General features: G+C 44.6%; 5 protein-coding genes and 1 non-coding gene across 13 annotated transcripts in view; 2 read left to right on the forward strand and 4 right to left on the reverse strand.

Annotated features, from left to right (window-relative positions):
• Positions 1-5073, reverse strand: part of thbs4b (thrombospondin 4b) — an 18376-nt gene extending 13303 nt beyond the window's left edge. The window contains exons 1-4 of one of the 3 annotated variants that reach the window (XR_006021552.1): positions 4853-5073; positions 3139-3336; positions 2444-2706; positions 1140-1245 (exon numbers count right to left, since the gene is read on the reverse strand). Coding sequence is in view for 2 of the 3 variants with exons in the window: in XM_042059260.1 (XP_041915194.1) it covers positions 1140-1245; positions 2444-2706; positions 3139-3336; positions 4853-4940 (655 nt within the window). In the remaining variant the exon portion in view is untranslated. The remainder of the gene's footprint in view (positions 1-1139; positions 1246-2443; positions 2707-3138; positions 3337-4852) is intronic. The other 2 variants (XM_042059261.1, XM_042059260.1) reach the window with 2 other exon arrangements.
• A 5817-nt stretch (positions 5074-10890) lies between these two features.
• zgc:122979 (uncharacterized protein LOC641576 homolog) lies at positions 10891-13776 on the forward strand. The gene is made up of 4 exons (XM_042059275.1): positions 10891-11082; positions 11436-11679; positions 12027-12529; positions 12958-13776. Exons 1-4 carry the CDS (start codon positions 10990-10992, stop codon positions 13189-13191), a joined length of 1074 nt encoding a protein of 357 aa, XP_041915209.1. The 5' UTR covers positions 10891-10989; the 3' UTR covers positions 13192-13776.
• Positions 13777-15550: 1774 nt separating this feature from the next.
• Positions 15551-26834, reverse strand: part of LOC121680082 — a 136677-nt gene continuing 125393 nt past the window's right edge. Inside the window, exons 1-2 of one of the 3 annotated variants that reach the window (XM_042059263.1) lie at positions 17617-17705; positions 15551-17484 (exon numbers count right to left, since the gene is read on the reverse strand). In XM_042059263.1, the coding sequence (XP_041915197.1) occupies positions 15625-17472 (1848 nt within the window). In that variant the 5' untranslated portion in view covers positions 17473-17484; positions 17617-17705 and the 3' untranslated portion in view covers positions 15551-15624. Of the gene's footprint in view, positions 17525-17616; positions 17706-26834 lie in introns of those variants that run through there. The other 2 variants (XM_042059264.1, XM_042059262.1) reach the window with 2 other exon arrangements.
• hwa (huluwa) lies at positions 18976-20972 on the forward strand. 4 transcript variants are annotated; one of them, XM_042059279.1, is made up of 3 exons: positions 18976-19956; positions 20082-20153; positions 20441-20972. In XM_042059279.1, the coding sequence occupies exons 1-3, from the start codon at positions 19375-19377 to the stop codon at positions 20651-20653; spliced, it is 867 nt and encodes a 288-aa protein (XP_041915213.1). In that variant the 5' UTR covers positions 18976-19374; the 3' UTR covers positions 20654-20972. The 4 variants fall into 4 exon arrangements, with proteins under 4 accessions (XP_041915213.1, XP_041915210.1, XP_041915211.1 ...); XM_042059276.1 differs by having other exon boundaries at positions 18977-19956; positions 20082-20319; XM_042059277.1 differs by having other exon boundaries at positions 18977-19956; positions 20082-20313.
• Positions 21343-26187, reverse strand: atp5fa1 (ATP synthase F1 subunit alpha). Its single transcript, XM_042059267.1, has 11 exons — positions 26043-26187; positions 25057-25132; positions 24152-24321; positions 23851-24024; positions 23587-23753; positions 23156-23456; positions 22728-22952; positions 22533-22640; positions 22294-22438; positions 21793-21943; positions 21343-21709 (listed from the first exon to the last, which is right to left on the reverse strand). Exons 1-11 carry the CDS (start codon positions 26100-26102, stop codon positions 21631-21633), a joined length of 1656 nt encoding a protein of 551 aa, XP_041915201.1. The 5' UTR covers positions 26103-26187; the 3' UTR covers positions 21343-21630.
• On the reverse strand, positions 22104-22237 carry LOC121681108. Its single transcript, XR_006021983.1, has one exon. It is a non-coding gene; the product is annotated as a small nucleolar RNA SNORA17 (small nucleolar RNA).

A 26834-nucleotide genomic window follows, 5' to 3' on the forward strand; every position in this document is an offset into this window, starting at 1 on the left:
GTCTCCGTAATGACCAGGAAAAAGTACATCATGTGCAGGCTCTCTGGGAAGACTGACAAAATTCCAGAGAACCTCAAGAGGGAATCCCATGGGTGTCATCAACACAGCAGCAGTTGTTGGAAAAATGTTAATTGTAATTATTGTCCATGTTAGGAAGTGTCGAGTGACAAAAGCAATGCCCTGAAAATGGGACTTTGAGGTACTCCTGTTTAGACATGCCATACACATATTTCTGCATATTTTACCCCATCACAACACCTGGAATGATCCCCTTGCAATATTACAATCTACTTAAGTGTGGACTCACTACATGGAATACAGTACATCACTGCAGCCTATAACATGGGGATTATGTAAGAACATTAGATGAGACAGTTTGAGTTTCATGTTTCATGCTGTCGGACATGATTTCCCCCAAGAGTGTTCATCTGACTCATTTCTTCAGACTTTGTAATTTCGGGGAGTCTGGTGGTTTTACAGTTGATTGGCTGGTTATTACAGTATGTATCAGGTAACTGGTTCTGCTGGATCCCTTAAGTATTTAGCTGACTCTGTATAATTCTGTTACCACATTATCAAATGCTACCAAGGTTGAAACACAGAGTCCAAACACAGTTTGAAGATCTTACAGATATGTGGTTACTTTGTCTTGTTTTCATGTCTTTAAACGAGTGTCAGTAATGAAGCTGCAGTGGATTTGTTGGGAGTGTGTTCGATAAAGGTTTTGCGTTGCTGTCTGGCTTTATGCTGCAGGAATATATGTTCTCAGCCGCCTGTGCTGTTTTCAAGCTGGGCATTTGTAACTATGTCTGGCTTTGATTTAATGGACACCACATGAGTTTAATAGCAGGTAATTTGCAAGGTCTCATGTGGTTGTGATACGTGCTATTTAGCTGACTGTGTACAGCTTTGATGCTGTGTGCCTTAGCTCATTGTGGTAAATCGCTATGGTAAATCCAAATCCCAGTTCCTTCTTAGGCTATTAATCTAACACCAGTGTTGCTGGGGCAGGGTAGTTCCTGCCTTTTTGTCACATTATTTGTTTGTTCTTCTCAGCGTGTGTCTGTGATTTGTGCCCTGACGTTAACCTGTGTGTTTGGACAGGCTTGTTGTGATTTATTTGTGTGTGTTTGTGTTACCTAGGGTCTGGATGGAGTCCATCTGGTGCGAGTGGCAATCCTGCAGCGACTGCACATTCACCAGGGAGTCTCCAAATGCTAGCTTCAGCTCCTCCAGCGACTCCTGCTGAGAGATGCTGTGCGTTACTCAGAGTTTCCCTTGAAAAAACACATCAGGCTTCCGTTCCATTAGCACTTTTGAGCCCTCTGTAAGCAATCATTTGAACAATTTATACTGCTTCCCCTCCACACTGTTATGAAATAGAAACATGTGGGTGTGCAGAAACAACAGCTTTTGGGTTATTCTTGGTTAGCAAAGAAAAGTTTTCTGTTCTTCCATAAACTTGAAGGCTAACTACTTCCTCAACATGATACTTTTCATAAATCACCACTCTAAAGCCTAATGGCTAACATATTAAGTAACACTTTACTTCAGACAGTCATCAAATCATGTAGACCCAAATATACCTGTCAACTGGGTCTAAATATCACCTACCTGTCGCTTAAATTAAGCCTGTACCCTCATCTTAACCATCATCTCACACAAACTTCTAAACTAAAAGTTAAATTAGTTGCTCTCAGTGTTTGTGTATCTAAGAAAGGACAGTTGAATTAACTGTTCCCTCTAAGTATGGGCTGGGCACAGTCTGTTGAGTTTACAAAGTCAAACCACCTTGGTTAGAATAGAATTGTACTCGGACACTATCCTGTCCTTGCACTGCTCATTGCTTGATGCTAAGCAGAGGAGATCGACCTGGCTTTATGGGGAAAACTCTCCATCATCAAAAATTAGAGCTGGACAGTTAGACAGATGTAATAAAGGCCAACTTGCAACCTCAGGAATACATGTGTGATTAATCACACTTATATAATAACCTGGAGGACCACCAGTTAACAGTGGAACTAATAGGTTCCATGATAGTTCACTCACTCCATGAAGTCCATGGAAATTGTGCTCAAGACCCTAAGAATGCCATTATATTACTGTAAACCACAAAAAATACAGAAGTATTCAAACCTCTTTAATAAAACATCAGGCAAACAATCAGAATGTTGAAACCCTTTGAAAATTAGCCATAATCATGTTCATTCAAAAGAATTATTGTTTTATGGATCCTGCAGCATGAGTTAATGAAAGTGGTTGTTTTACAAGATTCAGTGTGGTCTTGCGTGTGTGTGCGTGTGTGCGTGTGTGTGTGTGTGTGTGTTTGCGTGTGTGCGTGTGTGCGTGTGTGCGTGCGTGTGTGCGTGTTAGTGTGCGTGTGTGTGTGTGTGCGTGTGTGTGTGTGTGTGTGTGTGTGTGTGTGTGGCCTGTCTTGGTGTACCTGTGCTTTGGGCTGCATAGTCTTGAGCTGCACGCCGCGGTGGGGAGCCAGTCCTGTAAACACCAGCGGCAGATCTGTGATGGTTTCCACCAGCTTGCAGTCCACATGCAAGTCCACGCCAGGTATGCCCTGGTCAGGTACGCCAGGAGCTGGCAGCCCCTTCAGGTGGAAGAGAAGCTGATGGCGCATGTCGTCAGCCAGACGCAGGTTATTAAAGGTCACGGTGCCCATTCTGCCATCGCTGCGGAGATACCGCAGTGATGCTGAGGGGAAAAGCGAGAAGGAAGCCAATAACTAATTAAGCACCGGTAATACATAAATGGGTTAGTGAGTAAACAACGGCAAACTCTTCATTGAGCTACCTTCATTTTTTTATCCTCATGCATTTCGTCTTGAAGTAAAACTTTGAATGGAGCAGTCAACATTAGATATCAAGGTCAGATAATCAGTTACAACTGTTTAAAATGACGTAAATAGCTTTGAAATAAATGACTAATCTAACTCTCATCAGCACTGTTTATCCTCACTGCGTCTTTATTTATTTACTGCAGGCTATTGTATACCCTTGAGCAGTCAGTGAACATGTGTGTCTCCGTCCACAGTCCATATGGTTGGTGTTTGTCTGTCTTTGTGAGTCTCTGTCTCTGTATTCATTATGGGCAATGGGCTCATATGGTGCATGGTGTTTAATGTACCTTTATTCATCTTGCCAAGTACAGTGAACTCCATGTACTTGCTGTTGTCTTGGGGGTTATAGAGGCTGAAGACGGTGGTTCCACCCTTGGGCTGGAGCTGGAAGGTGGTGAGTATGAAGAGCTCCTTGACCCCCTGGTCCTGAAGACCCCCATGCAGCAGGTCTGGCAGGCAGTCCGGTGACGTCAGCAGGTTATATACTAAGGCAGCGCAAATTAAAGGAGAAAGCGATAGAGGAGAAATGAGAGACAGACATATAGTCAGCGAGATGAGATAGACTAGAGGAACTGGCTTGGCCTTGCAGCTGGATTCGGCTGGATTCCTAGAGGTTCCTGATTGAATTTCAAGCGCTCCAACAAAGTTGCCAAAGGTAAGTCAATATCACATTGAAGTGATCTTTCAGGAATGTGTGACAGAAATCGCTTTTGGAGGGAGTTTTGCCGTAAACAGGTTTTGGGAGTTGTTGGCATTGAAGAAGGGAAAAGTCATGTATGAGAATTTGACAAGAGACCAAAAACATCATTTGATAATTACCTGTAACTGGAGTTGTAAGACTTTCTGATAAAGAATATTTTTCTCAAATGTCAAAAAATGATCAAGGAAGAGATTAGGGGTTATGATTTATGATATATTATGATACACATAATTTGATTTTTAAGTTCAATTCAAGACAAACAATTTAAGACATTCAATCATATTTTCTCTTTGGGTTAATTGAATAAATGTATTTAGATAAGACTTTCCAGGAAATATTTTTGAGTAAATTTGTTGAATATTGAGTTATATATATGTGTGTGTGTGTGTGTGTGTGCTTATCCATTACATATTTTCAGTAGTATCATTCTTCAGGTGTTTCTGTTTATATTTGTGTGTCCAAAATAAAGTGACTTAATGCTTTCTTGCTGATTTTTTAATAATTGCTCCCATATGTTTGTGTGTCTATCTGCGTGTGTGTTTGTTAGTGTGTGACCAGGGCCAGATGGCTTTGATGCCCTCAGGAAGAAAATCTCTGAAAGTTTTCAGACCCAGACACACACACACACACATGCACATGTACACACACACACATACACACACCATTCCGTCATTTTTGTGGTCAGCTTACTGTTAGAGTTTGTATGTGTGTGAGTAGGTGGATTCTGTGTGTCTTGTGTCAGTGTGTCTGTGTGTTTTGGATTCAAAGCATATGAATACGATCACATAGTCTCTGTGAAAGTAATCAAGGTTTCTTTCTTTGACTTATGTGGAACACACACACACACACTCACACACACACACACACACACACACACACAAAAGGAAGTCAATGGACCCGTGAAATTACAACAGCTTCCGGACTGACAAATAGCAATACAATAAATCGCAATGAAGGTAGACAAATTTTACAAAATGTCAAATAATGAAATATACAGCCTATATGCAAGTCCAAAGAAAAAACACAGAGTATATACATACTACCATACACAGGTAGACAGACCGGAAGACAGATAGACAGACAGGTAGACAGACAGAGAGACAGTGAGTTAGACAGAAAGACCGGTGGATAGCCAGACACACAGTCAAACACACATAAACAGACAAATAGATAGTGAGTTAGACAGACAGACAGAGGTAAATAGTCAGACACAGTCAAAAACACATAAACACAGAAAGATAAATCACTGAAAGATAAATGAATGGAGGGACAGAGCGGAAAAAGACAAAAAGAAGGCTTACCTGTCGACTGCGTTCCTACTACTGTTGTGAGACTCAAGAATACTTGAGAGAGGAGACAGAGAAGCCAGACCTCCATTCTGCTCTGCATGAGAGTAAGAATTGGGCTATGGGTGTGTGTGTGTAACTTATACTCTCCGACACTCCACACTGCCCTCCTGTGAGGCTGACTGAGCTCTGGGAGTGTGTGTGTGTGTGTGGGTGGGTGGAGGTTTCGATAGCTGTGGACGTGTGTGTGTGTGTGTGGATGTGTGTGTGTAACGTGTATATACAGCTGGAGTGGGTGGGTTTCAGCTTTGTAGCAGCTGGCCCCCTGTTAAGAGGGCCTGATGTGGTGCTCTGGCAGCCGATTGGCTAAGTTGAGGTCCTTGAGAACTCTTATTAGTATTTCTACCTTTTAAGTAATGTCAGAACTCCACCCTCACCCTGTCCCCAAATGTCTTTTCATTCAGATTATTTAACCTGTGTCTTAACATAAAAACACATGTTTTTCATCTTAATGTAACTGTTTACCTGTTTATGTCCTTGTTGATAATATTTTGTCTGTAATGAAATACCTTACATGAAGCAATGGAAGATTACAAAAACATATGGGTAGATCAATAACAATGAAAGATTTTATGAGTACACAATAGACTATATGTCAGTAAATGAGTAAAAGGGATAAGTTTATCACACTTATTTTCTATCTCAAATGTCAGATATGCTTTTTTATATTCAAAGTGCCGTCTCTTTGAGGTCTTCCAGGAAATCCCAGTAGCGTGCTTTTTAGAAACTGAATAACACACTCTTGGGTCCCCACCACCTGTCTGTCTGTCTGTCTGTCTGTCTGTCTCTCCCTCTCTCTCTTTCTCTCACACACGTACACACACACAAAGCATGAGATAGAATCACACATGAAGTGTGATGGGTGGGCACTGTATGAATGACAAAAGTGTGTGTGTATGTGTGTGTGAATTTACGTAATTACAGTCCTCAATGGACTTGATGTCTGCTCTGTTATTAGTCTGCGGCAGTGTGGGTATTATTCGGTGAACATCTGAGGCCAGGTGGCCCAGACACATACACACACACACACACACACACACACACACACACACACACACACAGAGGCACACATGCTAAGATCATTATCAGTGTTCTCTTACTCCATCAGTCAATGAGAGGATACATAAACCCATTGTGTGTGTGTGTGTGTGTGTGTGTGTGTGTGTGTGTGTGTGTGTCTGTGTCTGTGTGCGTGTGTGTGTGTGTGTGTGTGTGTGTGTGTGTGTGTGTGTGTGTGTGTGTGTGCCTGTACACAGTGTTCTGGGCAGATCACTAGATTAAACTCATTCCTGTTTGGTCAATATTATTGATGTACTGAACCCATAATAAACAGCTATGTACAAATAACTTGGAATGGTGGGGGGGGGGGGGGGGGGGGGGCAAAGAACAAAGAACAGACTATCGGTATGAACCAGTAGTTCAGACTCTTTTGACTGACACAAACCAGCTGGGAGCAAAGGAGGCCGGATCCACCATCATAAAAAAAAAAAATAGGAAATCTGTCCGGAAACCTCTATAAAAGAATAATAAATAGACTTCCAGCCTTAAAATCCATTCCCCTTCCTGTGGGAAGTAGGGGTGAGGGTTTAAGATGCTTCAGTGGTGCTGGCCAGTCCCTAGATTAGCCACTGGAGGGAGATAAAGCCCTCTGCACGTAAGCCTTTATAATACAGAGTGAACAGGTAAGTGCATCAGTGTTACAATTCTTTCTCAAATGATCATATTTGCAATGTCTTGAGGGGTAGCCCCACATGAGGCTAGTTATCTTTTCACATATCATGAATTGGAAAGTGGAAAGTGGGGATTGGAAAATTGGAAAGGAAAGTGGGGCAGGAACTGAACAACAATGCCACCTGCACACAGTGAAGTGAAGCACACACTAATCCCGGCGCAGTGAGCTGCCTGCAACAACAGCGGCGCTCGGGGAGCAGTGAGGGGTTAGGTGCCTTGCTCAAGGGCACTTCAGCCGTGCCTACTAGTCGGGGTTCGAACCGGCAACCCTCCGGTAACATGTCCGAAGCTCTAACCAGTCGGCCACGGCTGCCCCATGGTATGAGAACCAGTTAGAACACAGCAGGGTTAATCCCATCTCCCCACTCTCAGGGTCTAATGACATTATGAGCTTTGGTCATTTACACTTAGAATATTTGTTTTTGGCTGTGTTTGAAATGGACAGTAAAGATAGCAACATCAGAATGTGATACTGTAGTCCATGCACCAAGAGGAGGAGATGAGGGAGTACAGGCCTGCTGCATCCTGCATTTCATAGCGCTTCAATGGGCTGAGCTTTGGTGTTTCCCTGGTGTGGGGTGAAAGCTTTAGAAGCATGATGTCAGGCCTTGCACTCAGTCACCTCTGCAGTGCTTTCTGGCAGGATATGGGCTGTAATGTATCCTCTCTACCAGAGGAGAACAGCAGCACGCCCACTATCAAGACCCACAAGAGACCACATATCCAGGGCATTCTAATATATTATGGATATGACTATGTTGTGTAATCAAGTATCATAGGCCTACATTTAATTATAGGCCTACGATTAATTTATTAAAATGTAGGCCAAAGTGATAGTTGGCTCTGGTCTTATGACAAGAAGACACACAACCCATAATTTTTTTTTTTTACATTAGATTTAGCAGACACTTCTTGACCAAAGTGACTTACATATGTCAGCTATATTACAAGGGATCACATTGTCCCTGGAGCAACTTGGGGTTAAGTGCCTTGCTCAAGGTCACAACGGTGGAAGCCGGTGTTACATGGCAACTGGCTCCCATGTTAACTGGCTGCATTGATGATGTTTCATGATTGATGACGAGTCTTAGACAGATGTGGCCGCTTGCAGATTTGTCACTTTCTGATATACTAGAGACGCACACAAATATGCATGACATGTTTAAAAGTCAAAATTGTATGTAGTACTACATGCATTGGACCATGAATATGCCACCCAAAAAACAAACACCTAAATTAACTCCACGTGGGCCTTTACATTGCTTTTTCACGTAGTCGACATGGGTTCAATCCTCCTCATCACACGTTTTTTTTATTATTATTTATTTATTTTTAGACCAGCAACGCTTCCTCAATTTAGGCTACAGATACTAGGTGGCCACAGAGAGCCTGACCAGCAGTCAGTGAAATGTTTGAAAACTTGATACTTTGAAGACCTACTGGCTTGGGCAACTGCTGTAGCAAGACAACACCATCAGCCGTGTTAACTTGCTACAATCATCAGCTGACTTCTTCTAATTGTATAGACCAAGTCAAGTAAATTTCCCTATGAAATTAGCTTGTTCGTGGTGGTGCAAGTACGTAGATGAATGGTTATCATGTAGGAGGTTTCATTTAGGACGCCGGTTTGATACCCACGTAGCGTTATTATTTGGGTATTTATTTTGGTGGCATATTCATGGTCCAGTGTATGTAGCGTAGCCTACTACAGACAATTTTGACATTTAAATATGTCATGCATATTTGTATGACATCGATGGTGCTGTGGTGGAGAGAGTGAGCAGCACCAAATTCCTGGGGGTGCACATCAGTGAAGACCTCTCCTGGACCACCAACACTGCATCACTGGCGAAGAAAGCTCAGCGCCGCCTGTACTTCCTGCGGAAACTCAGGCGAGCAAGTGCTCCACCAGCCATCATGACCACATTCTACCGAGGCACCATTGAGAGCATCCTCTCCAGCTGTATCGCTGTGTGGGGCGGAAGCTGCACTGAATACAACAGGAAAGCCCTGCAGCGCATAGTGAACACAGCTGGAAGGATTATTGGTGCTTCTCTCCCCTCCCTGAAGGACATTTACACCTCCCACCTCACCCGCAAGGCGACCAAAATTGTGAGTGATGCAAGTCACCCCGCTCACAATTTGTTTGATCTACTGCCCTCTGGGAAGAGGTACAGAAGCCTGCGCTCCCGCACCACCAGACTCACCAACAGCTTCATACACCAGGCTGTTAGGATCCTGAACTCTCTCCCCCCTCCACCCTCAGCTACATAACATCCTGGACTTTTAGACCCAAAATGGCTGCCTTGCACTACTCCACTTGCACTACTCCACTTGTACACTTGCACACTTGCAACTTGTTGTTGTTGTCCTGTTGTCCTGAACACTTCTGAACACACTTCTGCTGCTCTTACATAACTTGCAACACTATGCCACTTGCATACTTAGGTCAAACAAAACTACCTCAGCCATTTATTGGCCTGACTTTTGCACTATTATATTGACTGTCTACTGTATGCACCTGTCTACCAAATTTTGCTGCTCTTATTTCTTCATTGTATGTGCCTTCTTATTTTTACTTTTTATATTGTTTACTTGAATGTTATGTTTGTCTGTGGACCTAATTGGTAAAATATGTCTTGTCTCCACCGTGGGATAGTAGTGAACGCAATTTCGATCTCTTTGTATGTCTTGACATGTGAAGAAATTGACAATAAAGCAGACTTTGACTATTTGTTCGTCTCCAGTTTCCATCAGAAAGTGACAAATCTGCAAGCAGCCACATCTGTCAAAGAAACGTCATCACCGCAGCCAGTTAACATGGGTGCCAGTTGCCATGTAACACCGGGAATTGAACCAACAACTTTCAGGCTACTGCATGCTAGCTCAGCTCCTTAACCACTACACTATACCGCCCATCAGTCATGTCATTTAATTGTGTACGCCTATTTCAGGTAATATCAATAAATGTGCAGTTGTGTTAGCCTATTTCGATTGAGTAAAGATCAATCAAATAAAAATAACCCGATTACAGTTCCACTGAATTTCCTTGGAAAACAAAAAAATAAAAATAATTTAGGGCTATGAAAATGCATAATGGATGCTTTAGAAAAGAGCTCTTCATATGGAACTGGACAGTTTAGGCTAATCGATTCTGTTCTATCCACCAAATTAACTAATTGACATTCGTGAACGGTAAAACATTTGCGAGATTAAACGTAAACGTGAACGGCATTTTCTCAAGTTTCTTTTAGTAGGCATTTAGTAGGCTAGTCAGCACGTGCAAGTCTATTTCTGCCGAACGATGACTTCTAGGCTACCTCTCTTTCCACCTGCCAGCGACTGGACTACCGACTCACAGACGCACCTCATAGCCTGCTAGCAGGACTTTCCAAGATGATCTATTCATAAAATCATCATTTCGATGTCAGTGCACCACATTATATATTTAGCCGACTGAATAAGTAATTGCGTTTCTTTGCATTCATACCATTTGGCATTAAAGTTATATGTTTAAAGCATTTTACAGTAGGCTATACCAAATAGCTTCATCCAATTAGTTGAAAAAATATGTACGTTAGAAGAAGATAATAGAAGATCATTTTGTACAGCTTATATATTTTTTTCTCAATAGGCTAGGTTAGAAATAAAATCAAGCTTGCCTATAATTAATTCACTCATTCAGCATGAGCACGCCTAGCCCAATTCTTTCAGGCTACTATGAATGCCAGATTTATCATTTTACTCTTACGCCCGTCAGTTGGATGTCCCTGTGAAGATTCTCGCTGCATGTACTATCCTAATTTGTCCTCAGTTCCGGTTGGAATGGAGCCTCTCTCGCGTCGGCACCTGATTGGCTGAGTTCAGCTGAGGAAATATGTCCATTTTAGTATGGATTCACCTGCCACTACAAATTACATAATTTCACGCACACCAGTATACCCACAGTGATTGTGAATGTATCAAGATAATAAGCATCACATTGACACCCCATTTCCTTAGTTGTATAAGCATGTACAGGGATTAGAAACATACAAAAGACAGAGCGTATGGGGTAAGGGAACAAGAGGTGTCCTGGAGAGAATTCCGGAAGCACTCCTCTACATGGTGAAATGGGCTGCCACATCCGTGCACCGGCTGCCAGGCTGCCTATGGCAGGCAGGATGATGCGGTGTTCCTCCTCACACGTAGTGGGGGATGTCGAGGGACGCTCTGTAGTGAGCGTGGGAGGTGAGCGTGCCTGGGCTGTATAAAAGCGCCGGCTGGCGCCTCAGCAGACACAGACCCACAGTCAACAGTCACAGGCACAGGCTCTCTCTATCTCTAACACACACGTACGCTCTCGCGCTCTCACAGGCAGGATGGTGCTCATTTGGACTCAGTTTGGCGTCAAGCACAAGAACGTGAAGTGCAAAGTGCGGGTGATCCACAGCGAGGACAGTTGGAGTTCTGAGGTAAGAGGAGCATCTTTATAATCATCCTGACCTTTTCCCCCTTCCTGTCTCTTTTCCCCCTTGTGTCTTTCTCTTTTGTTTTGCAGAATTCTTCTCACTGTTTTCAGATCAATGTGTTCTATTCTCCTCTCTGAGCACCATTTTGCATCCTCAAATCTTCCTCTCCAACCCTCCAGGATTCCCTTATTTCCTCTGCTGTCTCTTCATCTCCTCTCCCTCTGTCACTCTCTCATGCTCTCCCTTTCTGTCATCGTCTGCTGGTTGTGTTTTTTTACAAACTCTCACAGAATTACAAAAAAAAAAAACTGCAGGTACTGTGATCTGACATCGTGATTGTGTTTGTGTCTGTGCAGGAGACGGCAGAGGAATGTGAGGTGCCGGTTCAGTCGGTGACTCAAGTGAAAGACTACTACTCTGTGCTCGGCGTGACGCCAGAGTCCAACGAGGATGAGATCCGGCGTGCATACCACAAGCTCGCTCTGCGCTACCATCCCGACAAGAACTCGGAGGAGGATGCAGAGGAGAAGTTTAAGGAGATCGCCGAGGCATACGATGTCCTAACAGACTCACAGAAGCGCAACCTCTATGACAGGCGGGGTGAGTACACCTGCATGTGCATCACACACAGTAACACGCATGCGCACACACACACACACACACACACACACACGCATACACACTCATGCAGACACAAACACACGTTAGCACTCGTGCAGAAAGCTGCAGGGGACATGAATAATTTAGCATACACTCCCTTTAATCTTACTACACACATGCGCAAAAGGTACTCACTTCTTACAACTCAGCACACACACACACACACACACACACACACACACACACACACACACACACACACACACAAATAATCCATTTTTACATGATTATGCCACAGATTTTGACCAATCAATCTCATCAAAATGTTCATTCATTCCCTATATCAGATATGAAGAGGCCTGCATCCAAAGGAGACTCCTCTCCACCAGCGAAGGCCCACTCCTCTGCTCGCTTCTTCAACATCGACATCGACGCCGGTGACTTCAGTGACCTCTTCAACCCTTTCCTGCACAGGCAGGGGGGTCAGCACGGACCCAACCCCTCCGCCGCCACAGGGGCCACCGGGGCCACCGGGGCCTCTGGTACGTGTAGCAGCAAGGTGTGCGAGCTGGAGGTCTCGCTGGAGGAGCTGCTGACCGGCGTGACCAAGCACGTGCGCCTGTCCGGCAGCGGTGGCAGTGGTGGGCACTCTCAGGAGCACGTGATGAATGTGGAGGTGAAGAAGGGCTGGCGGGAGGGCACGCGGATCACCTTCCCCGGTGCCGGGCTCAAGGCGGGCAGCGGGCACGCCACGCAAGACATCGTGTTCGTGGTGAAGGAGAAGAAGCACTCACACTTCCGGCGTGAGGGCTCCAACCTGGTGTTCACCGCCCAGATCACCCTGCGGGAGGTAGGTTTCTGAGCTTGGTGCTTTTGGAGGTGTGAGTGAGCGTGTGTCTTTGTTCACCCCTTTAGACTGCAGAGAACAGTTTCTAAATATAGCCATTTGCTGCAGCCACCCACCCACCCACACACACACTGACACACACACACACACACACACACACTTACTCTGCACTTCCCACGCAGAACATTCAGTCATTCAGACTTCTCTTCTTTCTTTCACCCACACACCCACGCACAGACACACAAGACTAGATTAGCTCATTTGTATGGAGAACAGTCTGCTCCATATTCTGGTGTGATGCAACAGCAGCATTATATAAATCAGTCAAGTGGAATAGACAGATACTTATCCCTCTTCTCTTTCTCTCTCTCTCCCTTCTTCATTCTCATCCTCCCCTCTTCCCTCTCTCCCCCTTTCTTCTCTCCTCTCAGGCTCTCTGTGGATGCACTGTTACCGTGCCAACTCTGGATGGAGGAAAGAAGCCACTCCCATGCAGTGATATCATAAAGCCTGGCTCCACTCGCCGCCTGATCGGGGAGGGGCTTCCACGGTCCAAATGCCCCATGCAGCGAGGAGATCTATTGGTGAAATTCGAGGTGCTGTTCCCTGATAGGATCCCCCCGCCCAGCAAAGAGATCATCAGGCACAGCCTAGGACAGTGTTAACGGACAGAGGCACACACACTCACACGCACAGGGACACGTGCGTACGTGTGAAGCATGGGACTACTTTTGAACCGAGACTGAGGCAGAGTGTCTGCTCCTTCTCTCGACGACAGAATGAACTGTCTTTCTGTCACACACTCAGACAGACACACACACACACACAGAAACACACACACACACACATTAACTGATGAAAGGTGCTACTCTACAGAGATAGATTGTGTGCAGCCTTTTATTTTGGTGACCAGGTGTGTTCCAGATTTAGAACGTCTAAATCAACGCACGTCAACCAGCCAGTTAGGCTTATTTTTGGTTGACGAGGCTCAAGTTGAGCGCTTGGTTCTTGGTGGTTTTTCTCTTGAAGTCATTCAAGCGACATTTGTTTGGTCCTGAACAAACAGGAATGCTCGGCGGGTGTACACTTGTACATGTGTGCACGTGCTCTATTCTCTATGAGAGAAGCCCAGTGTCATGTTTCACTGAACTATATGTACGTTTATTTAAACAACCACTGCATGTGGCATGTGGGACAAGATGACAATATGTATGTTTTATATTGAATATAATAAAGGTTTTAAAAAACGACGAGTTTTTGTCTGATGTTTCATTTAAGGATAGATTCTGGATTTCTGGATTCTTAGATGTTTTCTAAAAAAATGTAACACGTACAGGTATTTATACTGTTGAGTTTATTCATAGTTATGCCCAGGTTGGTTGGTCTCAAGCTAAAAACTGAGTGTAGGAGGTATGTAAAAATGTACAAGTAGGCTGAGTGGATGTGCAGGTAGTGAAGTGCTTTCTGAGTGGAAAGTTGCGTGGGGTGAATGCATGAACCCTGAGGTACTCCAGCGAGGCTACTTCTGACATAACCAGGCTGCTCCAGCAAATGCAGTACATTAATGCACATCACAGTGTGGGTACAATGTGCATCACAGTCAGAGTTCTTGGGGTTTTTTAAGTTCTTGGGGGTGTCCAGTAAACTAAGCCTGAGGATGGACAGCTGGGGTGATAGAGGGCAACACAGTGAGAATATAGACCCTTTCAACAAGGTAAACAAAAACAATGCTTGAACGTTCTATTTGGGCCCCAATCTACTTCCTCTGCATTAAGATAACATATGGAATGTTAAAAAGGAAGCCTTGTGGGGCCAATTATGATGCTGAGAATGGAACTCTCTTGAAAGGGTCCATACTGACATGACAGAGGCAGGATTTGAAGCTGAATACAGGTGTTTCTTAGGTTGTTGTTTTGTTTATCAATTAAATGGTTCACATGGAGACAGCTTCATTGGTTTCATTCAGTCCTGAACAAAGTATTCTCTGGTTTGAAGTAGACAGTGTGACATTCACCAATTCCCAGCCCACTTAACGCCTCAACATAATTCGGCCTGTCATTGCGGAGGTGGGTTGCATGTTCAGTGAGTGCTCATTCAGAGTGACTTGTCTGACCTATCATGCCGAACCACCTCGGAAAGGTCACCTCATTCTCCAGAACACATCTGATGATTGCTCTGATGGAAGCATAAGTGAGCAGGGCGGTGCGGTATAAATGGCATTATTATCTCAGATTATATAACATCTATCCTATTGAAGAGTAGAACAGACTTTGTGGCTACAAGTGTGTCCTCAAACCAGATATTATTTGAGTAATATGAGACATAATTAATAGAAGCTCACTTATCCATGTGCAACTCCATATTTTGGAAAAACTCTGGGCTAAATTGTGTCAGCTTGAAATAAATCACCAACTAATGACCAAGGAGCCAGGCAACATTTCTTTACAGCATCAGTCTAGGAGTTTACTGGCTATGGATTTCACAAGCCACATTTCAGTTTGTAAAACAAGGGCCTCTAGTGGCAAACTGCAAGAAAAGCACTCTTTGGGCCATAACCTGCCGTGGAGTAATATATGAGGAAGAGCAGCACTGGCCCTGTTCAGGGATCTGGTTGCATGTCAATATAAAAGCCTCAAACCCCACTAGAATGGCCTCAAGGGCAACTGAGAATATGAGATTTAAGATACTCTACTTGGAGTCGAATACACTGTATTAGTAGGCCGATTCATTTTCCACAGGTGCACAGAATGGTGGTATTAGTTCCATGACCTTGGTTATGGTAGCAGAAAACTAAAACAAAGTAATAATGTTTGTGATGAGCAAAACAACTACTCAGATGAGTGCCATTTGAGCTGTAGAAAGGCTTTGGTCCTTCAATGATTACTATCTGCTTTATGTTGTCATGGCAGATTGTGGGATCCTTGGATAAACATCATAGCTTTTTTAAAAACTGTGTGTGTACATACTTATACACTTTTAAATAATCAGACCACAACAGCTGGTAATATGTTATTGGGTGTGTGTTAAACACTTTATTGTAAACTTGTAAATGTATTGTAAAATTGTAAATTTATTGTGAGAATATGCCGCTGGTCCCTTCAAGATCCACGGCTCTTGCTCCTAAACCATGGCGAGAGCATTGCCTCCAGCATCTGCCTGTCCTGTTCATCCTCCTCAGTCTCGTCCTCATACGCTCTAAATCCAAACGTGCTCTGGCTCCTCGGTCGGGTCAGCCTGTTATTTGGCCGTCTTGGTGGGCGGGGTCCAGCTGGAGGGCGTGGCTGAATGGTGGCAGAAGGGCTACTCTCTGTTTCGGCAGGTGATGAGGCCTTAGAGTTTGAGGGCGAGCACTCGTCCACCTCTGTGATGAGCAGCAGAGTGGGGGATTGGGACACCCGCCTGCTGCCCGGCAGCTTTGCCTTGAACCTACTGCGCTGCAGGAGAAGGGGCCTCTCGCTGTGCTTTCCTGCCCTTCTGCGCTCCCGGATCTCCTCCGGCTTGCTGCGGGATGCGGCTCTGGGTGCCTCGGCAACCATTTCCTGGGGAGTCTCCGGTGTCTCTGGAAACACGCCCATCACCTGACGGGGCAGGAGGCCATTTTCAGACGGCAGATTCGTGCTCACCATCCTGGTAGCCATCGAGTCACCAAAACTGCATGTGGCCGCTTCAACCATTTTCTTGGTCAGTGTGTGTTGACCAATGGTCTTTCTAACCGGTATTTTGGAGAGAGGCCGGGGCTTCCTGGTGCCGACATCCTGGTTTGAGGCAGGTGGGAATGGAGTCTTTTTGGTCTGAGCTTCCTTCCCGTTGTTAATTAGCTCAGTGGACGGCTCGACTGCCTTCTGGGACCCTTTTACCAGAGGGACATCTTTCTTCTTGAGGTCTTTCTTCTTGTCACGAGTAGCCACAATGCCAAGATCCTCAGCAATCTTTGCATCTGGAGTCTTGCCATCAGCAGAGACATCAGCAATGACCTCTACATTTAGGTCCTGTAGGGCATTGGCGGCAACTTCAGCCATTTTCTTGTTCAGTGTGCGCTGACCAATTGTTTTTCTAACCGGCAGTTTGGAGGGAGGCTGGGGCTTCCTGGTGCCGACATCCTGGCTTGAGGCAGGTGGGAATGGAGTCTTTTTGGTCTGAGCTTCCTTCTCGTTGTTAATCAGCTCAGTGGACTGCTGGACTGCCTTCTGGGACCCTTTTACCAGAGGGATATCTTTCTTCTTGAGGTCTTTAAGAGGAGTCACCTCCCTGCTGCTCCCCGTGGAGGCTGTCTTAATGGATTCTTCCACAAGCAGGGGAGACAGTGTTTGGAGATGTCCATCAGAAACGTCTTCAATATCGTTGTTAAGCAGGGGCAGCTTGCAGCAGTGGACAGCTGCATCGGCTTTCTTGTCATTGTTAATCAGCTTAGTGGACTGCTGGACCGCCTTCCGGGACCCTTTTACCGGAGGTACATCTTTCTTCTTGATATTCTTCAGAGAGGATGCTGCCATGTTGGATTCTTCCACAAGCAGAGGAAACAACTTTTGGGGATGTCCATCAGAAGCAACTGCCATATTGGAGTTGTTTGTAACAGCGGACACCATCTTGATGTTCTCATCAGCGTGAGTCGCAGGATATTCAGGGCTGAGGAAGTTGAGTGTATGGGGAAGTGGGGGCAGTTTGCAGCAGTGGACAGCTGCATTGGTCTTCCATGGAACAGCATTGGTCAGCATTGGTCCAGGCCGTCTGTGCGTTGGCAACAGGGGGTACCTGATGGGCTCTTCCAGGCCAGCCACATGTGAGCGCCCATCAGATTCTTGCATCACTACCATGTGACTGAACTTTTTGTCACTTAAGACCTTCATCTCAGGGATGAAGGATCTTCTCTCTCGCCGGGGCAAGAGTCTACCTCCAATCGGTCTGCCAGTAGTTGGTCTGCCAGTAGGTGGCCTACCGTTATTCATATTGCAGAAGGCCTTAAAAAGCAGGAATTCCACAGAAAGAATTAATGTAGGCCTGTAGGGAAAATGGAATCAGGACATATTCAAATGATCTACCTAAATGCTAGTCTACTTCAGTAATGAGTTGTTTTGTTCATAAGGACTTACCTTTTCTCTGTGAAGAGTTGTTTTGGGAAAAGTGTTTAAAAAGATTAAAGATCCTCCACAGTTAAAAGCATATGTTCACCAAAGATTATAGATCTTTGTGTTTACTGTCAATCAGGTATGGCAATTTATACTCACAAATCCATTGTGACGTAATAGCTTGGCCACCTAGCTACGACGCCATTACGTCATAATTTCATTCACAAAAAGGATTTCAACAATGTTGATAAACTGAGAAAATAGAAATAGACTACCCATGAGATTATAACAATGACATATGAAATTGAAACAATAAAACGTAATGTCCACTCTGTGGCGCTGCAGACCTTCTAAAAAATGAACAGATTTATGAAAAGTCGTGAAAAATGAGATCACAATCACACATATACTTCCAAGACTGTAGGCCATTAGCCCTCAGCGTTAACTGGGTGGATCTATTCGTAGCGTTTTGTTCCCCTCACACCAATTCCCCTCATTTATACAGACATTCAATCTTGGACATTCGTTTCTCCAAATGGTCTATCGTTTTGGATTTGTGCAGGCACCCATAGCTTATTCCTAGATTGTGTAGGCTACCAGTAGCCTTCTCAATATGTCTGCTCAGAAAATGACCTAACATGTTGCTTAAATGTACTTATGTACTTATTTTTAAAGAAGGTAGGTATATTGTAGGCTAAGCTACGTGAATGTCATGCATATTATCTCCAAAATACAACATTTCTACAGTAAAGTAAAATCAAACATTGGCCAAACAGCAAGTACACTTTTTTTTATTTCTAGTGCAGTCAACAATACATCGCAACACATCTCATGTAATTTACAGTACAATAAAGTGCCGCGGGTATACATTTCAAGGCGTTAATAGTCCATGAACATCCCTGATCCCAGGCAAAGCATAACAACATAGAATATAAACAGGAAATGTTCGCCACCACAACACTACACATAGTAGCTACCACATTGTTACATTGTGACAGAGGAACACGTGGAGAAGCCCAAATATCAAAGCCCAATCAATAAATTAAAAAGAAAAAAAAAGAATTCTGCATATCACCATATCATATCAGATGAAAGTGAAAGCCAAGGCAACATGGGTCAATTTAAAAAAAAAAATGTCTAGACCTATGTTATAGCGCATAACATTTACATTCTGTCATGTTGAGCTGGTGCATAGCCTACTGACTGATGGCTCAGTCCATAATACGACATATTTGCTAAGCCACAGAAAAGGCTCCTTACTCTCTTTAGAGGGTGAGCTGGTATTTTTATTAGAGATATTCCTCCAATTTAGCCTAACGAGGAGCAACAAAGGGGGCGTGGTTTTTTAAATCAATAATTGCTGTCAGATTGTTCTTAATTATGCTACTGGCAAGGAAAGATGACAACGCAAAGTTTGCAAGCAAGTAAGCGACACAGTGCGTTAGGTACAAATAAACTGTCGAAAAGTAGCCTATGACCCACTGTTATTTCTGTTTGAATGTAGATATGATTATAATAGCCTACAGGCGAAAGCAATGGGATTTTTGAGGGATCATGTCGAAAACGTGGTATGGCATGGCAGCAGTCCTAACACACCCGTCAGCTGCAGCACCTGCGGATGCGCCATTTGAAGACACACCTGTGCTCTGTAGGCCTATCATCTGGGAAATCGTTCGTCAATCACAATTAGGCTACCTTTAATCATTTCTCTATCAAATCGTACGTCAATCACAATTACCTCCAATCATTTCACCATCAATTCAGTGATATGAAAAGTCTGAAATGGATCAACCAGTGTCTGCGACACCTTCAGTGACGGCAAACATTCCTGGTTTGACCATAGTAATTATTCTTCTCGTACCGTGCCTACTGCTAGTGCTGCTACTCAACTGCCTGCTGCTTGGGCACAAGTTGCTACTTTTAGCAGGAGGCAAGACTCGGGTGCGCACGAGCTCGCAGTGCTCACTGCTCCAATCCACGCGTCAAAGGGTCTCCCACTTTACAGATGGACCGTCATTCTCGTATCCCAATGGGAGGACTTATGGCCCTGTCTCCAGGCCGATTCTGGCCATGCCAGTTACGTCGTCGCTTACCTCATCACAAGAGCGCGTGGCCGGTTGTCTGCGCTCTACGCAACCGGACGGAGCCACTTGCGCTGGCTCTGGATCTCTGCCTGTGCCAAGCACGCTCTTGGCAGCAACATCAACCACCGGCTCAGCAGCAAGGGCAGGCCTGCCACGTCGGGCACGTGCTTATTTTAGCAGACCTGTGGAGTGGCGAAGATTTCCACTGGAACCCACACAGTCCAGCGACTCCGACGTAGAACGTGCCAACACTGTACCTCCGAACTCTCCTGCTCCAAGGGTAAGGATCTTTACCTCATAATGCGTTGATAAAACATTGGTAAGTTGGCCTACTGATGTCCGGTTAACTGGTGTTTGTGTGAATGTGTTTGTCTGTCTGTGTCGTGTGTCTGCCTTGTGTTGCAGTGCTGTGGGCCCCTGCGACAGAGCAGCACCTTGGAAGTCCACAGTGACGTGGAACTTGGATTTTTAAACCAGGTACATATGGAGTGTGAGTTTGCCAGCAGTATCCCGCCAGAGAACTCCTATTTCATTCCATCTGTAGGATCCTCTGCGGGCTCCGCTGTAGGACCTGGACTGGACAGCGACTTTGGCGCAAGCGCAGGCAAGGGGCATGGCAAGACTTCCACTTGTCAGGGTCTGGGTAACAACTATTTTGACTCGATATGAGTCAACTGTTTTGACTCAATATGCCCTAACCCTACAGAATTAGATTTCTGAGGTTGTGTGTGTGTGTGTGTGTGTGTGTGTGTGCGTGTGTGCAGGTGTGTCTCTGCGCATCTTGTCTGCAGACAGTGAGGCTATGGGTTGTGGACTGTGGGCGTCAGCGTTGGAGTGGGATTACTACGACCCCAGCTACATCACACAGAACCAGCTGCGGCCTCCACGTACACACGCCCCCAGCATGGCTCCCAAACAGTACTGGATCTGACCCTTTGACCAGTACTGGCCTCGAATTTCCACTGCATTATAAATAGCATCAATAGTGTCACGAGAACACGTGCACCCACACACACTACTGGTGGCTGCAGCAGGAATCACTTTACTCACTATGTTAAACATACTTCTCACATTAGCCTGTTTTTATTGTGGTGTTTTGTTTATTTGTGGTTTTGGAGCACTGTTCTATTTTTTTGTTCATCACTGCTTACACATGTTTTGTCACTTGTCATCCATGTCACCTTTTGAGCAAGTTCAGTTTGTTACAAGGTTCACTTTTCACATTTATACACCATGTACTGCTGAAACCTTTTGTAATACTGTTGATTACATGATTTATTAAATATTTATGAAGAATTTGCTTGCCTTCATTTTCTTAGCCTCTCTACATAACTATTGGACTCCTAGGTCCTATGGGGTAACCTAGGGGTTAAGGCATGAGTCCTTTTCAGTTAAGGATGCAAAACAGTGACCTGGCTGTAGGATTGTGGACATGGCAGATTTGTTTTAAACTCAAAGGTAATTGCCCCATAGTGAAAATGGTCCAGATGCAATGTTTGCCACCGACACCAACCAAGTATGTTCATCTCCAGTTTTTTCAACAAAAACAGATGAACAACCAAGTCCACACTTATTTTATGCAAATGTCCAAGGCAATAAAAGACCAAGAACATCCTGTCATTAAGTTCTTCTACTAGAGCCATAAAGATCATTCAAGAACCAAGACTTGCCATCACAGCTGAGAAACTTTATTTGGTACAGAGTAATGGAACGTCATTCAGGTTCATTTGGAGAGTACCAGTCCCTCTCTGCAGTTAATATATGAATGTGATATGTGACAGTCAAATGCAGTGGGTCTATTACTGAAGACAAAAGCAGTTGTGTTGGAGTAGAACACTTTATTCTCTGTTGGGAGACTTCTGTACAATAAAGATCAAGTGCTGCATACTTTTTGACGTCGGTAGAAACAAAATTGGAGCACTATGCAAATATGGACAACACAAATAGCGGAAACTTATTCGAAGCTGGACAAGAACTGGAGGACGAGTGCCTTCAGCTTAGCGTCTGATGCCTCTGAGATCTGACCGTCCGCCCTGGAAAAAAAACGCATATTGAATTAGACTGGGGGTTGGAGGGGTCAAGGAAGGAAAGGAACACCAAACTGACACTTGTTTACCTGATGGCACCAAGAAGGTCCTGGTGCTGGCTAAGAATGTGCTGCAAGAAAGCCTTCTCGAATCTTGTGATTTTGCTGGGCTCCATCTTGTCAAGATGTCCCCTGACACCGGCATAGATTACTGTGACCTGCTCCTCAATGGCCATGGGAGCTGCAAAAGACAGCCACAATTACTCATGGAGTTTATTCTTTATGCAGTTAAGACAAATTTATCAACTGTTGTTTACTTCAATAACCCGTCCTTCACCATTGTTTTTAACTGCAAAAATAATTAATCCTAAGAAAGTCAAATTGAACCTAATTTTAAGTTTTGTGTTGTCTATTAATCAAACTAAGCACCCATGGCATTATGGGTACCAAGTGTAGACGTAGACCCTTTCTCTATGCCACCTCCTGACACAATCTCGACCAAAAGCAGTCGGATTGCAACGCCTCAAAGGGCAATTCTTAACACGCGTTTTTATATTGTGTAAACATGAATGCTTGGAGATGTGTACTTACAGTACTGTCCCTGCTTCAGCAGTTCAGTCAGACGCACGCCCCTGTTCAGCAGCTGCTGGGTGGCAGCATCAAGATCAGAACCGAACTGAGCGAAAGCAGCCACCTCACGGTACTGGGCCAGCTCCAGCTTCATGGTACCGGCCACCTAGCGAAACAGGCAAGACACATGAGCATCCCCATCCTAATAGCAATTACAATAAAAGATGACCTGATGGAGATATAAAGTTCAGAGAGCTCACCTGCTTCATAGCCCTGGTCTGGGCAGCTGAACCCACACGGGACACAGACAGACCCACGTTGATGGCTGGCCGAATACCCTTGTAGAACAACTCTGTCTCCAGGAAGATCTGAGGAGGAGAATGAATATCAGTAACCAGTAACAGAACACACAATCAGGACACGTCTTGTAAAGAAGCCGAGGTACGACACCGCACCTGTCCGTCTGTGATGGAAATGACGTTGGTTGGGATGTAGGCGGACACATCACCGGCCTGTGTCTCAATGACTGGCAGGGCAGTCAGGGATCCACCTCCGAAGTTGTCGTTCATCTTGGCGGCACGCTCAAGCAGACGGGAGTGGAGGTAGAACACATCACCGGGGTAGGCCTCACGACCAGGGGGACGACGCAGCAGCAGAGACATCTGACGGTAGGCAACAGCCTGCAAAGGGAGAAGGGGAAAGGTTATGGAACACAACCAAACACAATTCAGGTTTGTATCTCAGCAATGAGGGACTATGACCCAACACCAATATACATTCCAATTTAAATCAGACACCATATTTGAATACATCCACCACAGTCCAATCGCAGTTGACATGGGATGAGCTACTTCTGAAATGTAAAGGACAGGCAAGGACTTACCTGCTTAGACAAGTCATCATAGATGATCAGGGCGTGTTTGCCATTGTCTCTGAAGTACTCTCCCATGGAGCAGCCAGAGTAGGGGGCCAGGTACTGCAGGGGGGCGGCATCAGAGGCGGTGGCAGACACCACGATGGTGTACTTCATGGCGTCAGCATCGGTAAGACGCTTGACCAGCTGGGCCACGGTGGAACGCTTCTGGCCGATAGCAACGTAGATACAATACAGCTTCTTCTTCTCGTCTGTTCCTTCATTGAAGCGCTTCTGGTTGATGATTGTGTCGATGGCAATGGCAGTTTTGCTGTATGCAGGGGATATTCCATTTGTTAGCATCATGGTAGATTCTCTTTAGAGAAACTTCAGCTTAGTCAGCCATGCTGCCAATCTACCAAGCTTTTCACATCAATTAACTTTTATAGTCCATGTCTTACCCAGTCTGTCTGTCACCGATGATCAGCTCACGCTGTCCACGGCCAATGGGCACCAGACTGTCCACGGCCTTGATTCCAGTCTGCATGGGTTCCCTCACAGAGATACGAGGGATGATGCCAGGGGCCTTCAGACCCACACGCCTGCGTTCATTAGAGCCAATGGGACCCTGCGTGCGAAATGTACACAGTTAGTGATCACAAAATTAACACCCTTCACTACCAAAACAAGCAAACGCGTACACATGCACATGCAAACGCCTTTACCTTTCCGTCGATGGTGTTACCCAGGGCATCCACAACACGGCCCAGCAGCTCCACACCGACTGGGACATCCACAATGGCACCGGTACGCTTCACGATGTCACCCTCCTTGATCAGTTTGTCGTTACCAAACACCACAACACCAACGTTGTCAGGCTCCAAGTTCAGAGACATACCCTGAGGAGAAAACATTTCATTTTTAGTTCCAGTTAAGACTGAGGACTTTGCATTCATGCAATCACCATGAAACATGTGCGGCTCCCAAAGGAGGGAGAAGGTCATTTCACTTTGGTGTTCAGCTCACCTTAAGGCCAGAAGAGAACTCCACCATCTCTTCTGCCTGCACATTCCTGAGGCCATAGACACGGGCAATACCATCACCAATGGACAGCACACGGCCGGTCTCCTCTAGCTCAGCCCCTGTGTCAGCACCCAGGATCTTCTCCTCCAGGATACTGGAGACCTCAGCAGTTCCTGTAAACCATTCAGGTTAACAGTTAGCATCAATAACATGTTACTGTAAACAGCTGAAGTTGACCAAGCCCTGTCCAAGGCGCCAAATACATGCCCTCTTATCTACACCATCTCCACTGTAGTCTGCTAGAGTAGTCTTGCCATACAGTCAACTTCCAGAAACCTGCTCATTGCCACCAAACTGACCGATATCCACAACCTCCATTCTGCTTATGAGGCATGTTTATACATATTGTTGCCTGCCCATTTCCTAATTATATAAATGAGTGCACTCACTGACAGTTTCTCTCTTCATAGCCCTTATGCTTAAGATATTAACTTGAAGAGCACATGGTAAGTAATCTGTTCTGCAACTTAAATGCTGGCGCTCCCATTTACAGCTCGAATCTCTCATACTGTTTGTTGTATACATCAAGCAATCGTGTATGAAAAACTATAACTTAATTTATATTAAAGGGAGTTTGCTGGCCAGTCTTAGTACTTGCTCTAAGGGACTCGTATGCTGTTAATCACATTGACAGTTTCAATGGTTATAGGCGCTATACAAATGACAGAATTAAATTATGTTTGTTATAAACAATGACCTTCCTGACATTGACTTATCTGACTAAATTAGACCTGCACATGACATCTACTCCTAATGCCATTGCAGACAATTACACAGATATGTTACATTTAACTCTTTAAATTAAGACAACTCCATGATCCAATCCAAGCTCAGAAATCCAACCTCACCTGTTTTCGCCAGCCATGGGCTGGTGGTGTGTAGATTTTTGGCCCCGACGCAAGCTGCTGCGACATTTTTAGGGATCTGAAAAAACAGGAGAATTCAATATTATTAGTGATAAATAGTCACGACAATTACAAGAAAGGTAAGCTTAGATCGTTGTCTTCAGGCGGTTCAGGCTCTGACCTTCAGATGCTTATTTCGGTCTTCGCGCTACAAGGACACCTTTCCGCACACAAAAGGGTATAAACACCCTAACACTAACGTTAGTGCGTCAACCTACAGCTAGGCTACGGTAATCCACGACTCTTTGTCAATCACCAGTTTAAAGCTAACTGGCAACCTAGCTCACCAATGTCACCTGCGCCACGACCTAGTTCTTAACGTTCGTTATATGCAAAGCCTAGTGCTAAACTCAGAGCGTTGCTAACGTTAACGAGTTGTGCTAACGAGTTTTGCACAAAAGTAATACACATCACCATGTCCTAGCCTGAGTAACATTAGCTAACGCATAGCTAATATTACGTTTTAAATACTTAACTGCCATCGGAATTGTTCCAAAATGCAATTTAGAACATGGTGTCTTAAGTTAGCTAACAGTAACTAGCTAACTACAACACGTTAACATTATGATCAGACACCACCTCCCACAAATGTCAGCTAAAGTTGCTAACATTAGCATCTGACCTTCACTGTCAAATGTCAGCCATTGAAAACCCAATGCCTGCTGTGTCCGAACTGTCGAGCTACATTCAACTGCATCAGTGGCAGTCTATTAATGCAAAGATCTAGATAACTTATTGTCATCTACGATATTCACATTAAATAATGTTGCACTGACTGGCTGCGCGTGCAGCAGGCCCGCTGTGTGCAAGATGGCGGTCCGCGGCAGACCGTCCTCGTCATTCAAGTGGATGACATTCATTTTAATAAGTCGAATAAAATCTTCCAAACATTAATCTAATGAAACAAATATAAAGTGTAGAATACTCACGAATCCGGCTCTGCGGGGAAGGGTGCGGGCCAAAGCCGCAGCGACACGAACCGACAGCATGATACCCTGACACACAAGCTAGTCTTCCACCACAAGCCGGCTATTTCGCGAGCAGCGGAATGAAGGAAATGGAGGGCACAGCATCGGCTCATATAGAAAGGTCATCGTGACCCGGAAGAGCTTCTAAATAAATAACTTTTCTCTAAACGTAAAAATTTAAGTTTCGAATGACAGCATATGAAATATATATATAATATGTATGCAATATCAGATTAGAATTGTGATATACCTTTTAAAGTAATAATTAGTAATCTAAGAAATTATGTGCCAAACAGATGTTGGAACAGATAGAGGTTTATTTCTATTAATGGCAAACAAAACATTTTTTACGATGTATTCAGTTGATAGACTACTTGAGGGAAAGACTACGCTACAATGAAAATCTTACACGATAGGATATATTTTGGCCTACACAAATTTATTTTGTCCCGTTAATGAGAAGGGGTTGGTGGTGGGTTGGTGGTGGGGGAGGTAGGGTGGGTTACTGCCCAGGCTCCTTGACCTATATAGAACATTAAGTCCTGTGTGCCTGCCCAAGAGTGCAGCCTAAGTGATTGTCTGCACACACATGTTGATTTAATAATACCTATAATAAACACAGGGTTAATTATTTTTACATTTTGAAGATTGCCCTCTCCCACCAGTTAGATGCTTTTTAAAAAATGTACTCCCAAATTGTGTTCTATGAAATATCATTATCAAAAATGTTGTTTTAGTGTTATGTGATTGTAA

The sequence above is a fragment of the Alosa sapidissima genome, chromosome 13 (assembly GCF_018492685.1).
Source record: "Alosa sapidissima isolate fAloSap1 chromosome 13, fAloSap1.pri, whole genome shotgun sequence".
NCBI lineage: Eukaryota > Metazoa > Chordata > Actinopteri > Clupeiformes > Clupeidae > Alosa > Alosa sapidissima.